Genomic DNA, 17,693 nt, shown 5'->3' on the forward strand with positions numbered 1-17,693 from the left:
TGCAGAGAAGCTGTAAGGGAGCACACCAGAAATGTCAGAACATTCAAGGATACAAGTCAAGTGCTGGAAAGAGGGTTCAGTGAGTATTGGCCACAAGGGTCCATAGGACCTCTTCGGTCTATAATCGAACTCTTTGGTGCAGTTCGATTCTGCAACTTCAGATGATTCCTTTGTGCTCATTTTCATTGAGAAAGATCCCAGAACTCTCTTAAAACGAGAGATGCAAGTGGCAAGGGAGAATGAGTAAATTAGTATTAGCAAGACAATTGCACTAAAGATATTGATGGGGTTGAAGATCGATAAACTGTCAGGACCTGATGGTCTTCATTCCAGAGTGTGAAGGTGGTGGTTGGAGAGATAGTTGATTATCTTCCAAAATTCTATCGATTGTGAAATGATCCCTCAACTTTGGAAGGAAGCAAATGTCACCCCACAACTTAAAGGAGAGAGAGAGAGAGAGAGAAAACAGGGAACTAAGGCCTGTTAGTGTTACATTAGTAGTAGAGAAAATGCTAGAATCTATTATTATAAAAGGATGGGATAAACAGACACCTGGTTGTTAATGATTTGATTAACTATAGTCAACACAGATTTGCGAATGCAAAGTTATGTTTAAAGAACAAAGGATAATACAGCACAGGAACGGGTCCTTCCACCCTCCAATGATGCATTTTGCCCTTCCATACTAAAACTGTCTTCACTTACAGGATCCTTATCCCTTTACACCCTTCCTATTCATGTATTTGTCCAGTGCTTCTTGAATGCTGATATTGTGTCTGCTTCCACCACTTTCTCTGACAGTATGTTCCAGGTACTCACCACCCTTTGTGTGAGAAATGTGCCCTGCACATCTCCTTTAAACTTCCTCCTTCGTGTCCCCTCGTAATTGACCCTTCCACCCTGGGAAAAAGCCTCATTTTCCACTCTATCCATGCCATTCATAATCTTATAAACTTCTATTATGTCACCCCTCACCCTCCTGCATTCCGGTGAAAACAAACCCGGACTATCCAACCTCTCTCAGAGCTAAAACCTCCTGCACGAGCTAACATTCGGATAAATCTTTTCTGTACCCTCTCTAAAACATCCACATGCCTCTGGTAGTGTGGTGACCAGAACTGTATGCAATATTCCAAGTGTGGCCTAAAGTTCTGTAAAGCTGCAGCAGATCTTGCCAATCTTGATACTCAATATTCCTTCCAACGAAGGCAAGCATGCCATTGGCCTTTCTTATTACCTTATCTACCTGCACTACCATCTTCAGTGAGCTGTTGTCCTGCACACCCATATCTCTCTGCACATCAATACTCCTAAGGGTTCCGCCATTCACTGCATAATTTCCACCTGTACTTGACCTTCCAAAATGGATCACCTCACATTTGTCCGGACTAAACTGTACCTACTTTTTTTTTTATCTGCCCATGCCTCCAAATGATCTACATCCTGTGTATCCTCTAACACTATCTGCAACTTCACCAATCTTTGTATCATCTACAAACTTGATAATTAGACCAGCTATGGTTTTCCTCCAAATCATTTATGTACATCACGAACAGCAGAGATCCCAGAACTGATCCCTGTGGAACACCATGAGTCACAATCCTCTATTCTGAAAAGGATCCTTCCACCACTACCCTGTGTCTCCTATGACTAAGCCAGTTTTGTATCTACCTTCCCAGCACCTTCTGGACCAGTCCGTCAAGAGGAACCTTGTCAAAGGCTTTACTGAAGTCCATGTAGACAACAACAACTGTTTCTTCCTCAAATCATCTTCTTCATCTCCTCAAAAAACTCGATCAACTTCGTGAGACATGACTTCCCCCACACAAAACCATGCTGTCTATTCCTAATCCTTTCTTCTAAATAGTTATCAATCTTGTCCCTAAGGTTCTGTTCCAATAATTTCCCTAACACTGACAGGAGGCTCACAGGCCTGTAATTTCCTGGATTATCCCTGCTACCCTTCTTCAACAATGAGGCAACATTCCCTAGTCCTCTGGGACCTCACTAGTGGCCAGAGAGGATATAGAGAGGTCAGTCAACACTTCAGCAAATTTGTTCTCTTGCCTCCCTCAACATTCTGGGATCGATCCCATCAGGACCCGGGGACTTATCTATCTTAATATGTTTTAAGATGCGCAAAACCTTTTTCTTATTAATAGCAACTTGGCTTAGAAATGGGAGACGCCCTTCCCTGAGATCATCCTCCATCAACTCCATCTCTCTGGTGAATCCCAATACAAAGTATCCATTTGGGATCTCAACTACCTCTTCCGGCTCCACACGGATTCCCTTCTTTGTCCTTGAGTGGACCAACCCTTTGCCCGGCTACTTTTTTGCATTGTATATAAAAAACCTTGGGATTCTGCTTAATCCTGTTTGCTAGTGACTCAACATGACTCTTTTTAGCCCTTCGAATTCCTTGTTTAAGATCTTTCCTTATATACTTCATGGGCTTCATTAGTTCCTATCCTCGTAGACATTATATATCCTTCCTTTTTCATTTTGACCAAGACCATAATATCCTTGGTCATCCAAGGTTCACCTAACTTGCCATACCTAACCTTCATTCTCGTAGGAACATGCTGCTCCTGAATTCTGATCAACTCCTGTCTGAAATACTCCCACATGTCAAATGTGGATTTGCCCTCAAACAGCTGCCTCCAATCAACACTCTCCAGTTCCTGCCTAATATTGTTTTAGTTTGCTTTCCTCCAATTTAACATCTGCATCCGAGGACTACTGTTATGCCTATCCACAAGTATCTTCAAACTCACGGTAATATGGTCACTACTCCCGAAATGCTCCCCCACTGAAACTTCACTCACCTGGCCTGGCTCATCTCACAAAACTAGGTCCAGGGGTATAACCATTTTCCAGGTAGGACTAATGACATACTGTATCAAGAAACCCTCCCAAACGGGGCTTAGAAATTCTACTCCATCCAAGCCTCTAACATGGAGGGAGTGCCAGGGGAAGTTAAAATCATAAAATTTAACAGACTTTTGAGAAGATCAGGCAATATCCTGATCAATCTCCTTTTCGCCCTGTACAGTGCAATCACATCCTTGCTATTCTGCAGTGAGCAGGCCTGCATACAATACTCCAACTGTGGCTGAACTAACCTGATATATGGCACCATCGTAACATCCTTGTCATAGAAGTCTACAGTATGGAAATAGGCCATTCACCCAACTTGTCCATGCTGCCCACTCTTCAGTATTATTCTATTCCCATTTGCCTGCATTTGGTCCATATCTCTCCATACCGCTCCCATCCATGTTCTTATTTAAATATTGCTTAAATAACAAAATTGTACCAGCCTCTACCAGTATCTCTGGCAGCCCATTCCAGACAATCATCAACCTGTGTGAAAAAAAATGCCCCTCCCAATCCTTTTGTATCTTTCCCCCTCACCTTAAATCTATGCTCTCTAGTTGTTAAACTTGAGGGGGCTAAGAAGATATTTACAGGTGTGTGGCCAGGATTGGAGGGCTTGAGCGACAGGGAAGAGGCTGAATAGTTTGGGGCTTTTTTTTCCCCTCGAGTGGAGGCTGAGGGGTAACCTCACAAAAGGTTTATAAAATCATGAGGGGCATGGATAGAGCAAACAGCCAAAGACTTTTTCCCAGGCTAGCTAAGTCCAAAACTAGAGGGCACAGATTTAAGGTGAGGGGGAAAAAGATTAAAAAGGGACGTGAGGGCAACTTTTTCACGCAGAGGGTAATGAGTGTATAGAATGAGCTGCCAGAGGAAGTAGTGGAGGCTGGTATAATTACAGAATTTAACAGGTACCAGGATGGGTTTAGAGGAATATGGGCCAAATGGTCGGCAACAGAACTATATCAGTTTAGAATATCTGGTCGGTGCAGATCAGTTGGACCGAAGATGATCCCAAACTTGTTTATGACTCCACATTACAAATAAAATTGATAAAGGACCGCCAATGGAAGCAGTACACTCCTTTTCAGAACATTTTAAATGGAGGTTTAATAAAGAGGGAATGAACTGGCATGGACTAAGGATTGACTAACAGACATGAAATAGTATGAGTAAATGGGTCATTATTGCATTGGCAGACTGTAACTCGTGGGGTACAGCAAGGATCAGTACTCGGGTCCCAGCTATTCTCAATATAAACCAATGATTTGGAGGCAGGGACCAAATGTAATATTTCCAAATTTACAGGTTAGTCAAAGCTAAGTGGGAATGTGTGCAGTGAGGAGTGTGTACATGAGGCTTCAGGAAATTTGGATAGGTTTACTGCATGGGCAAAAACATGGCAAATGGAATATAATGTGACAAAATGTGAAGTGATCCACTTTGATGGGGAAACAAATGGGTAGAGAACTTATTAAATGGCAAGTTAGAAAATGCAGATGTACAAAAGGATCTAGGGCTCCTTGCACACAAGTTACTGAAAGTTGTAGTAAATTAAGAGCAATGTTAGCCTTTATTGCACAGTGATGAGAATATGAGAGTAGTGGAGTCTTTCTTCAATTGTATAGCAGCTTGGTTAGACTCATCTAGAGCACCATGTAATCTTGGTCTCAATGTCTTAACAAAGATTATTGTCATAGAGGAAATAAAAGAAAGGTTCACAAAACTTGTTCCCAATTTGGCAGAATTCTTCTAAGAAGAGAGTGTGCACACATTGGGCCTGTAACCTCTACAGTTTCCAAGAATGAGGAATGATCTCATGGAAATCTATAAAATAAAGGGATAGACAGCGTAGATGTGGATAAGAGGGTTCCCCTGGATGCACTGTCTAGGACCAGGTGTATAATGTGTAAATAAGGTATAATGCCATTTAGTTCCAAGATGAGGAGAATTATTTTTTTTTAAAAACTCTGAGGATTATGAACGTTTGGAATTCTCTGCCATACAGGGTGTGGAAGCTCAGTCTTTGAATATTCTCAAAGGTGGATAATGATAGATTTATTTTTATCAATGGCATATAGGATTATGGGGTGCAAAAAAAGGTACAGAAGTGTTCAGTCAGTCATAATTGTATTCAGTGATGCAACAGGCTAGGATGGGCTAACCTTATAACCTACCTACTTGCAACAAATGACAATTCTTATGTACAGAAATCTGGTCTACTTTTCACAGAATTATCGAACCCTACATAATAGAAGCAGGCCCTTTGGCCCACTAAGTCCGCACTGACTCTCCAAATAGTATTCTATCCTATCCCCATAACCCTGCATTTCCCATGACTAATTCCATGCATATCCATGGACACCATGGGCAATTTAGCATGGCCAATCCACCTAACGTGCACATCTTCGCACAGTCGTCAGAAACTGGAGCACCCAGAGGAAATCCATGTAGACACAAGAAGAATGTGCAAACTCCATACAGACACTTGCTTGAGGCTGGAATTGAACCCAGATCCCTGATACTGAGGAAATAGTGCTAACCACTGAATCGATAAGACATTAAACTGAGGGTTTTTGCATACTTAGACAAAATCTTCAAGGCGTGCGGCTACCCCCCGGGAATGGTGGAACTGGATTTCCAGCATGTTGCTCTGGTGAACCAACCTATTCTTCCAGCATTATTAAAAAGTTAGTCATAGAAAACATCAAAGTATATGATAGCAAGTTTAAACAGACAGGCGGCCTAGTCATCGGGTTTAAGCCAAGGCATGACTTGATCGTTCCGGCAGCTGCCTACTCTGTCAATACCTGGAATACTCTGACCCTTTGCACAGCTTCTTTCCTGGTGACAGTGCTCGCACATCAAGGCCATTCTCTGACTTTCGCTTCATCTGTGAAAAGAGAATGAGAATTTGAGAAAACAAATTTAGGTCTGCTGAGTACACCAGTTAACACAGGAAAAACAACAGGAAATGGGATATTAATAGGACTCTTGGTTTGTCATAAACTATCCTACAAAGGGCAAATCAAATAAACAGAGACAGGACTCAGAGTTAATTGTTCCTGACAACTACAAATAACTCCTAATAGCCATCCATCCAGACTGTTAATTGTTTTAAACAATAATCACTCAGTAATCTTTTCTGTAAAACAAGACACAGATAGGAAATGTTGACCAGGGAAGCACTTCTTGTATGAGATCTATTACAAAGCAGACCTGTAGATACTTGGCTCCATCCTTTGTAGCAATTTCATGCAAGTCATTTATAATCAACCTCCAAGAGAAACAAAAAGCAGTTGATTTAGTGGGGTTATATGTAGTCTCAACCTGTAAAGTGACTTACTTAAATACTAGTAGCGCATTTAACAAGCTCTTGTAAACAAGCTCTTGTAAACAATGCCTTTCAGCAGAAAACACTACAATGGAACATAGGCTGTATTTACAAACTGGGATGTCAGAACCGATCAGTCTACTCAGCTTCTCATATGCTGCAGCTCTTAGTGACCCCATGTCTGAAACATGAACCTCTCTTAGCAAATTTTCAGCTTTGTTGCAAAGTGATAAATCCTTATGTATTCTATGGATAAAGGTCCTGTTCAACTCCATTCCTCAGAAAGTGCTATACTTTTAATGTATTTTGTCTTTATATAGTTCCATAAATGAAATGCTTTGACATACAATCATTCTGAAATTTAGTCTGCGTTATATAGGCTGTAATTTTGCACATATTAGGATCCCAAAAACAGCTAACATAGAGGCAATCTATTAAATCTGGTTTTGGTTAAAAGAAGTCTGTCTGAAATACTCTGGACAATCACAGCAGAGGAGTTTGTCCATCAAGTCTGTTCCAGCTTGGAGAGATGTGTAATGACAGCATTCCTGTTCCCAGCACTAGCCTCAGTCCTGTAACCCATTCTCCTCACCCCCTTTTCAAGGATTTGTCCGATTCTATTTGAACGCTACAGTATGATTGAATTTGCCTTCACAATCCTTTCAGGGAGTGGATTCTAGATTATAAAATCTCATACAAAGAAAATTCTTAGCCCTTCTGCAATTTTATTGCCAATTGTTCATCATGCACTCTGTGCCAGAACAGTCGAACCTTTGACCACTTCTGACTTATTTTGACTGCCAACCCTCCATTTCCAATCCACCCATTCAGATCCATTTTCCACTGTCATTTGCACACCCTCTCAAAATAGCTCAATAAAACCAAGAGTTGTAAATGTTAGAGATCTGCAACAAAAAAAACAAAATTGCTGGAGAAACTCAAGAGATCTGGCAGCATTTGTGGGAACAAAGACACAGTTAGCGTTTCAAGCCCAGTGAAACATTAACTTTGCTTTTCTTCCACAGGTGCTGCCACACTTAGCACATACAATGCTACCGCGCAGAGTTTCTCCATCAATTTCTGTTTTCATTCCCTCAAAGTAGTTACTGGGCTGAACAAAAATCAGAAATTTAAGCAAAATACTATGGATGCTGGAAACCTGAAAGTAAGTGCTTGAAGAAGTTTGGGAGAAGATTTGTAGCTCGGGTGCTCGTTGTTGTTGTGGTTCTGTTCATCAAAAACACAGAAATAGAGAACACACACCGGATCATCAATGCCACACTCACAGGAATCCGATTCACTGGAGAGGAAGAAAAGGACAACCAACTCCCATTCCTAAACGCGATGGTACAGAGAACACAGAACAGAGAATTCACCACAAAGGTATACAGGAAAGCCACACACTCAGACCAAGTCCTAAACTACGAAAGCAACCACCCCAACACACACAAAAGAAGTTGCATCAAGACACTGTTCAAAAGGGCCACAACACACTGCGGTACACCAGAACTGCAAAAAGAGGAAGAAGAACACCTACACAATGTATTCGCCAAAAACGGATACCCCCGCAATTTCATCAACAAATGCCTAAGGGAAAGACAACGGAACAAGGACATGACACAACCCAAAGGACTAGCCACACTACCATACATCAAAAATATTTCTGAACTGACAGCCAGACTACTGCGACCACTAGGACTCATAACAGCACACAAACCAACAGCCACTCTCAGACAACAACTCACCAGGACGAAGGACCTGATACCCAGCATGAGCAAAACCAATGTAGTGTACAAAATCCCATGCAAGGACCGCACAAAACACTACATAGGACAAACAGGAAGACAGCTAACGATCCGCATCCATGAACACCAACTAGCCGCGAAACGACACGAACAGCTATCCTTAGTAGCCACACATGCAGATGACAAGCAACATGAATTCGACTGGGACAACACCACTATTATAGGACAAGGCAAACAGAGAACAGCCAGGGAATTCCTAGAGGCATGGCACTCATCCATAGATTCAATCAATAAGCACATCGACCTGGACCCAATATACCGGCCACTGCAGCGGACAGCTGAAACGGACAACCAGAAGCGGCAGATACAAATCACTATAAATACCGGAGGAAAGATCACAGAAGCGCTTCACAGGAGGCTCCCAAGTACTGAGGATGTCACTTAGACAGGGGACGAAACGTCTGCAACACAAATTCCCAGCTCGGCGAACAGAACCACAACAACAGTGCTTGAAAAACTCAGGTCATTTGGCAACAAATGTGTAGAGGGAAAGAGTTTCAAGTTGAACATTATTTTTTGTAACTGAAACGGGTTTGGAAAATGGCTTTTCAAAATATTTCTGAAAGCAGCAGAGGAAGAGCAAAGGGAATAAATGATGTACAAAGAGAGGAGGAAGAATAGGAGAAGAATGCAGGAAAAAAAAGGTTAACATACGGTCAGGATAACATACGGTCAAGTTCTGAAATTGTGGAATTCAGTGTTGAGTCTGTGCAGCTGTAAAATGCCCAAGTGGAAAATGAGATGTTAGTCCTTAAGTTTGCATCATGTTCGTTCGAACGTTGCAGCAGGGCCAGGTCAGAAATATTAGCGTGAGAGCAATATGGTTTATTGAAACGGCCAAGAACTGGAAAGGTCAGGGTCACTCCAGTGCACAAAGTGGTGGTGTTCAGAAAAACAGGTGCCCCCACCTGTTTTTGGTCTTGCCAATGTAAAAGGATGGTGATTGGCAAATGAAGAAGTAGACAAGATTGAAAGAAGTGAATCGCTGCTTCACCTGAAAGGTGTTTGGGGCCTTGAATAGTTGGCGAATGGATAAATGTCACAACTGTTCGAATTTGAAGGCATGAACGAAAGCAGGTTGTCCCAAAGAGAATAGCTTCTGTGTACGCTACCAGTGGAGAGGAGGGGGTATGTGAGAGTGGTGGTGACATCCTGCTCAAGGTAGTAGAGATGATGGAGGATGATTATTTGAATACAGAGACAGTGGGTTGGAAAGTGAGGACAGGGGAACTCTATCGTTGTTTGGGAAAGAAGAGAAGAGATGAAGAAAGAAGTGCAGGAGATAGGTCAGTCATGATTGAGGGCTCCGTCAACCTTGCAACAGGCTTGAGAGTAAGCTATAGGTCTAAATGACAAAGGTGTTACAGGAATACAGAAATTATCTGAGTGACAGGAAACAGTAATGGTCAATAGATATTTTTTGGGCTTGGACAAGACTCAAAGTGGAGTTCCCTGGGAATTGGTTGAAACTTCTACTTCGGTTGATGCATATTCATGATCTGGACCTTGATGTGAAAGGGGCAATTTCATAGTTTGCAGATGACACATAAGTTGGGAGACTTGCAAACTGTCAGGCCAGAATAGTCTGGAACTCAAAAAGGACATTAAGTTGGTGAAGTGGGCAAACAGGTGGTGGATGAAGTTCAATGCATAAAAAAAAGTGTGAGGTGCTACAATGTGGTTGGCAGAACATTGAAAGACAATATAGGGGGTACAATACTGAAGGGAGTGCTAGATCAGAGTGTATAAGTGTACTAAAGGTGGCAGGACAGGTGAAGAGACTGCACTCGTAAAATAAAAGAATGAGAGGGCACAGATTTAAAGTGATGTGCAAAAGGAACAAACATGATACAACAAAAAACAAAAAAAACACACACACGGTGGGGGGGGGGGATGCGGAGTTAAGGTCTGGAATGTCCTGCTTGGAAATGTGATGGGGCCAATCTAGGCATTCAAAAAGGCATTGGACTGCATGTGGTGGTACGAGTTGGGGGTAGAAAATCCTCTGTTGAGGAAAATTGAGGTCATGTAAGAGGCAGCCCAGTGGAAGGTGGCATCATTGGAACAGATGCAATGGAGACAGAGAAACTGATAGAATGGAATCCCTGCAGGAACCAGGGAGTGAGGCAGTGTAGTCAAAGTAACTGTGGGAGTCAGTGGGCTTGTAATGGGTAGAGGTGGACATCCGAGCCTTAGAAATTCAGTGATATCAAGGAAGAGGTGGACTAGGCCAAGCTGAGAGAAGGACAGAATTGGAAAAAATTATCAGTTTTGTTTCTAACTCCAGACAAGAGCAGGAAGCAACAAAGACATCTTTGATATATTGGGGAGAGAGCTGTGGATGGGCTGACAAGTTCCCAGCACCTGACATCCTGCACCCTTTGATCCTCAGGGGAGGTGACTGCAGGAACAGTGGTTGCAATCTTCCAAAAGCACTAAATGTAAATGCTAGTTCTTTTTTGGTCCTAATTCTATGCAGTGGAGTCAATTATCAACATGATCCTTTGAGCTTTGAGTTGTCTATAAAACAGGGAAACAACTTCTCCGAAAATTTAGTTTGTACAATTGATTAATTGTAGATCAGTGATAAATTATGTGGCAGGATAGAAATAGAACATGGAACATAGAACATTACAGTGTAGTACAGATCCTTCAGCCCTTGATGCTGCACTGACATGTGAAACTAATCTGAAGCACATCTAACCTACACTATTTCATTTTCATCCATATGTGTATCTAATGATCATTTAACTGCCCTTAAAAGTTGGCAAGTATACTACTACTTGCTCAGTAAAGAAACCACCTCTGACATCTGTCCTATATCTATCACCCCTCAATTTAAAGCTATGTCCCCTTATGCTAGCCATCACCATCCGAGGAAAAAGGTTCTCACTGTCCACCCTATGTCTCAATTAAGTCACCTCTCAACCTTCTTTTCTCTTACAAAAAATAACCTCAAGTCCCTAAGCCTTTCCTTGTAAGGCCTTCCCTCCATAACAGGCAACATCTTGGTAAATCTCCTCTGAACCATTTCCGAAGCTTCCACATCCTTTCTACAGAAATGTACACAATACCCCAAACGTGACTGCACCAGAGTTTTGGACAGCTGCAACATGACCTTGTCTCTCCGAAACTCAATCCCTCTATCAATAAGAGCTAACACACTGTATGCCTTCTTAACAACCCTATCAACTTGGGTGGCAACTTTCAGGGATCTGTGCACCTGGACGCAGATCTCTCTGCTCACCTACATGACCAAGACCAAATGTCACTGGGCTAGCAATTTCACTAGCCCAGACTACTACTCTTAAGAATTCAAGTTAGAATCCCACAGTTAATAAATCTGGTCTCATTCATGGTGATCAGGAAACACAAATGATTCTGATAAAAATACATCAGATTCACTCATGACCTTTAGGAAAGAAATTCTGCCATTTGTAAAGGGACTATAGGATGCAGGGAGAAAGCATGAACATAGCACTGAATAGGTTGATCAGCCATGATCTTATCAAATAGCTGAGCAGGTCCAAAGGGCTGAAAGGTTTATTATTGTTCCTATTTTCCTGCTATTCAGAGTGGAAGCAACACACAGATTCCCACTTTGAATCACATTTCTTGGAGAGGCAAGTTCTCAATTAAGACAACAGCATGGTGCTGTGTTTGAATTGCGATACTGCCTCTGAAGCAGCAACCAGAAACAAACGTTTCTCATACACAAGTTGAAACAAAACTTCCTCAATTAGAGGAAATCCAAGGCTCAGTTCTACGAATCTGCGTATTCAGCTCAACCCTCCCAGCTGTGTTGAAGCAATGTGTTCTCAGTTAAGCGATAGCACTCTACTGTCCCACATCATCCTACAATAGAACATTGCTGGAGATCAGAGTCTAGATTAGAGTGGTGCTGGAAAAGCATAGCATGTCAGGCAGCATCCGACGAGCAAGAAAATTGACATATCAGGCAATTCCTGATGAAGGGCTTTTCCTGCTCCTCACATGCTGCCTGACCTGCTGTACTTTTCCAGCACCACTCTAATCTAATTATTGTTCTCTCAGCTTTCACTCACGAAATATACCACAGACATTGACCTCAAATATAGCATGTTGCATTAGAAAGTGTCATTTTACATAGTTTCTTAATTAACCGATACATCATGAACTCAAACTGCGTTTATCTCCCAGTCAGGCACAACTGATATGAATATAAATATTACCAGCCAAGCAGTACTGTTAATCTTTGTTGTAAGCAACAGACTGAACCAAGAATTATGGATAAGGAAACAACACAAAATGTTAACTCTACTTCTGCTTTTGTTCAAGGATCTAAGCATTTTCCTTTAGTTTTTTGATTTTTCAAGAGATGTGAGCATTACTGTCAAGACCAACATTTGTTGCTAATGACTAATTGGCCTTAAAAGGTTGAGATGAGCTATCTTTATAAACCACTAAGCAAAGATTGTGGATGTTGGAAATTTGAAACAAAAACAGAAACCACATCTGTCTACCAGATATATGTGAACCCACAGTGCTTTAGGAAGGGAATGCCCGGTCTTTTACCAATGACAGTGAGAAAACAGCAATATAATTCCAAGTTAGGATGGTATTTGGCTAGGAGGACAAATTCAACATTGCCAGATTTGAAAACCTCATGACCTACATCCTGTGGATGAACAGTGACCAGAAACTAACTGAGTTCAAAGCAGTTCAGACACTGCAGATTCAATGGTAACCAACTCAGTGCCAACTCCTCTAACCTTGCTCATCTTCCATAAATCAGGAGTGAGGTGGAAACATCCACACTTACCTGGATAAGTATGGCAAGGCAAACCACACAAGAATTATACAGTTAGCAGTAGGGCCTTGTTAACCATTTCAATAGTTAGTTAAGCTAATTCTCGTCATTTATTTTTGTTTGCATTTTAGTGTAAAAATAAAGTGTTTTATTTAATGTCAATTAATTTGACCAATCAAATTGCACCTGGATTGCAACACCTTACACTTACCTTTAAAATAAGAAAACAACTGCCTTCTTAATATATTTTGAGGGGGTTTAGTCTGGTTCATAATAATGGACAATAGAAAGCTACATCAGTTTATCAAATGGACTGAGAGAAATAAATTCTAGACTTGTACCTGTTCGAAGTGGGAATGGTTGGAGCAAGGCTCAGAGATGTAAGGAACTGCTTGACAGTAAAGCAGGAGTTCAGGGTCAGCCAGCAGAACAAGAGGGCTGGTGACAACTTTGCATCAAAGAATGCATAGCTTTGTCACCAATCAACTTTAAGCAATTCTGCCCTCAATACCTAACTACAGCAACTCCTTCGACATCAGCCTGGCAAACACTTTCAATCCTCTCCTGAATTACACTGCATTTGATGGGGAGTGTCGAGGTTGATTTAGTTTGTATATAACCCATCTGGATTTCATGCAAGATAGAAACTAGATGCAGAAATGGTTGGGGCTTACTTGTTCCGCATCAACGCTTTTCACTCAGGCAATCATAAAATTTATTATTTTTAAAAATCTTATTTATTAAGTCAGTCAGTCAGTCAGAGAATATAACGTTGGAGAGAAAAGGACTGCATGACTCATTGCTGTGTGTAATCAGCCAGGTCATAGAGACGTGCAAAACCCATTAGCTTTGTACCCATCACTTAATGCCACTTTAACACTAAGAAACCCAACATACTGCATTATGTATATTGAGTGAAACAGATTATGAATGAAATCTCATTACTACTATTAATTTAGAGCAAAAAAATGACAAAAACAGAGGAACCTCAAGTATCCAAAGGACACAGGAGGGGAGTATTTCAGTCGGTTAAATCGAATTCCGGAGAATCGAGTGCCAGATAATAGTTTAGCCAATCATCAGGACCTTGCGGGATAATCAGATATTCGGATAACCAAACGCTGGTTAATCACGATTCCTCTGTATTGTGCATGTTGAGTACCTCAATTTTTAAAATATTTCTTGTTAATATTTTTCTTCACAGAAGCCATGAAGACGATGAATACTCAGTATAACGCTGCATCTAGATACAAATTCACATAAATAATGTTTATTTTATAGTGTTACAATTATTTGGCAGGATATCCCAAGTTAGATGAACCCTGCATTTGTTATTTTTTGCATGGTTATTAAAGTAGGACAGTCTTACTACAAATGTACAGGGCTTTAGACTGCACTTGGAGTACTGTATGTGGTTCTGGTCTCTTCACACAAGAGAAATAAGTGTATTCAAAGCAGTTCAAAGAATCTAAATGCAAGAAGCAGTAGGCTATTTGGACCCTCAAGCCTGCTCTGCCATTCAACAAGATCGCAGTCGGCCTGCCCCAACCTCAACTCCGCTTTTGTGCCAGGTCAGCATAGTTGGAAACTCCCTGATATTTCTAAACATAAAAACACAAAAGAGGAGTATGCCATTCAGCCCTTCAAGCCTACTCTGCCATTTGGTATGACCATGGCTGATCAGCCAACTCAAAACCCTGTTCCCGTTTCTTCCTCATGTCCTTGGATCCATTCAGGCAAAAGAACTGTATGTAACTCCTTCCAAATAATCATTCAATTGTTTTGGCCTCAATTGTTTTCTGTGACAGAAATTTCCAAAGGCTTTCTCCTCCCTTGGAAATTTCTCATCTCAGTCTGAAATGGCCTACCTCATAGTCTTAGACTGAGACTTCTGGTTCATGATAGGGGCATTACAGGAAGAATGTTCGCAGTCTCATCCTGTTATAATTTTGAATGTACGAGATTTCCTGATTTTTCTATTTTCACTTTATTTTTTCTTCTTTAATCAATCCCTTGGTTCTCCTTTGCTGACTTCTGAACTGTTCCCAATCTTCAGGTCCATTGTTTTATCTTGCCAATTTCTATGCTTCCTACCTTGCAAGCCATGGTTTGACACAGCTCCTTGTGCTTTTGCATCAGACGATAATTTTCATAGTTCACCCATTCACTCTTTGAATGTTTGCCATTGCCTATTTATGGTCCTTCTTTTCAGTAATAATTCCCAAACCTTCATAGACAACTTATGCCTCATACCACCATAGGTTCCCTTAATAGCATACAAGACCCTTGTCTCAGAAGCAACTGCCTCACTTTCCATCTTGATGGACAATTCTTTCCCATTATGATCACACATCCCCGAGGGGGTCGCTCACAACTACGTTACCAATTATTCAATTCTCATTGCATAATATCCAATCTAAAGTAATCTGTTCTCCAGTTGGTTCCTCCAAGCATTGATCCAGAAAACCATCCCTTCGCTGTGGTGCCAGTCAAGCAGGTGACTTTGTCCTGGATAGTGTCAAGCTTCTCGGGTGTTGTTGAAACTGCATTCATCCTGGCAAGTGGGGAGTATTTTCTCACATTCATGGCTTTTGTCTTGTAGATTGTGAACAGGCTTTAGAGAGTCAGGTGATGAGTTACTCACTGCAGCATTCCTAGCCTCTGACTTGCTTTTGCAGCCACTGTATGATACTTGGTAGTCCAGTTCAGTTCAGTTTCTGGTCGATAGTAATCCCCCCCCACCCCACCAAGGATGTTGATACTCAGACTGAGAGCTTGTGATGCCAATGAATGTCAAGCGGTGATAATTAGATTCTCACATGTTGGACATGATCATTGCCTGGTAATTGTCACTCACCACTTATCAGCCCAAGTTGATAAAATATGGTGAAAGAAAACTCACAGCAGATCAGGTAGCATCCGAGGAGCAAGAGTCAACGTAGCCGGCATGATCCTTCATCAGTCCTGATGAAGGGCCATGCTCGAAACTTCGATTCTTGCTCCTTGGATGCTGCCTGACCTGCTGTGGTTCTTCCTTCACCACACTTTATCAAATCGGACTCTCCAGCACCTTCCGCCCTCACCATCTCATACTTGTCAGTCCAAGCCTGATTATTGTCCAGGTCTTGTTGTGTTTCAACATGGACTGCTTTAGAGAATGGTGCTGAACATTATATAGGCGAGGAACCCCACTTCTAACCTTGTGATCAAAGAAAGGTCATTAATAGAACAATACAGCACAGAACAGGCCCTTCAGCCCATGATGTTGTGCCGAACATTTGTCCTAGCTTAAGCATCTATCCATGTACCTATCCAATTGCCGCTTCAAGGTCACCAATGATTCTGCCTCTGCCACTCCCACAGGCAGCGCATTCCATGCCCCCACCACTCTCTGGGTAAAGAACCTATCCTGACATCCCCCTTATACCTTCCACCCTTCACTTTAAATTTATGTCCCCTTGTAACACTCTGTCGTACCCGTGGAAAAAGTCTCTGACTGTCTACTCTATCTATTCCCCTGATCATCTTATAAACCTCTATCAAGTCACCCCTCATCCTTCGCCATTCCAATGAGAAAAGGCCTAGCACTCTCAACCTATCCTCGTACGACCTATTCTCCATTCCAGGCAACATCCTAGTAAATCTCCTCTGCACCCTCTCCAAAGCTTCCACATCTTTCCTAAAATGAGGCGACCAGAACTGCATACAGTACTCCAAATGTGGCCTTACCAAGATCCTATACAGCTGCAACATCACCTCACGACTCTTGAATTCAATCCCTCTGCTTATGAATGCTAATACAACATAGGCCTTCTTACAAGCTCTACCAACCTGAGTGGCAACTTTCAAAGAGCTATGAATATAGACCCCAAGATCCCTCTGCTACTCCACCTTACTAAGAACCCTACCGTTAACCCTGTATTCCGCATTCTTATTTGTCCTTCCAAAATGGACAACCTCACACTTGACAGGGTTGAACTCCATCTGCCACTCCTCAGCCCAGCTCTGCATCATATCTAAGTCCCTTTGCAGCCAACAACAGCCCTCCTCACTATCCACAACTCCACCAATCTTCGTGATGAAGCAGCTGCAAATGGTTGGACCAAGAACAGTAACCTGAGGAACTCAGGCTCCAGTGCTGCACTATGTCTCTACCTCTGAGCTAGAAAACTCAAGTTGCACATTCACAAAACAGTGCAATAACATCTCTGAGCAGGGGGATTAGCAAATATATATGTGCAAGATCCTTTACAAGGTCTAAACAACGTGCCCCTAATCTGCTCTTTCTTCATAGAGTCTGCAAAGTAATTTCTTCACAAGTAATTCATCTGAATCACTTTCAAAAGTTGTGTTAGACTATGTCTCCAGCATCTTCACTAGTTGCCCAATATGCCATTCAGATCATACCAGTGCACAATCCTGTTCACTCCAATCGGGACTGACCCTCTACTGCACACTTTGGAGAAACGTCCAACATGTTTTCAGGGACAATGTTTGCCAACTACTCAGTACAAATAATCTCTGATTAAGCATCACAACAATATGTTTTCTTTTACTTTCGTGCTGTCTGAAAGTTCCAGTTTCAGGGATGCCTGCACACATACAAGCCCAAACCTAAAATGAAAAAATTCTATTCTAAATAAATTGCAGCTGAGCAACTAACAATGTAAGTGGATGGAGGTTGGGCGGGGCGGTGGTGTTGGGAAGAGGGGTGGGTCCCACAGAGAGGGAGGGTGAGCAAGACAAGGACTAATCACTTAAGTCTTCATCAACTTTTCACAATAATGCTGGCCTGAAGAGAACGGTCAAAAGTCTACACAACAGATTTCATCAAAATCAGAAAGATGGAATAATGCGTTAAGTGCTAACATTAAGTATCCCTGCT

At 41.8% G+C, this 17,693-nt stretch overlaps 1 protein-coding gene across 1 annotated transcript in view; it reads right to left on the bottom strand.

The window, feature by feature from the left end:
• Positions 1-17,693, bottom strand: part of LOC140481061 (F-box/WD repeat-containing protein 7-like) — a 203,383-nt gene that overhangs the window by 84,267 nt on the left and 101,423 nt on the right. The window contains exon 4 of the mRNA XM_072576665.1: positions 5,691-5,773. Within this exon, the coding sequence (XP_072432766.1) occupies positions 5,691-5,773 (83 nt within the window). The remainder of the gene's footprint in view (positions 1-5,690; positions 5,774-17,693) is intronic.

Source organism: Chiloscyllium punctatum, chromosome 9, assembly GCF_047496795.1.
Source record: "Chiloscyllium punctatum isolate Juve2018m chromosome 9, sChiPun1.3, whole genome shotgun sequence".
Taxonomy (NCBI): Eukaryota; Metazoa; Chordata; class Chondrichthyes; order Orectolobiformes; family Hemiscylliidae; genus Chiloscyllium; species Chiloscyllium punctatum.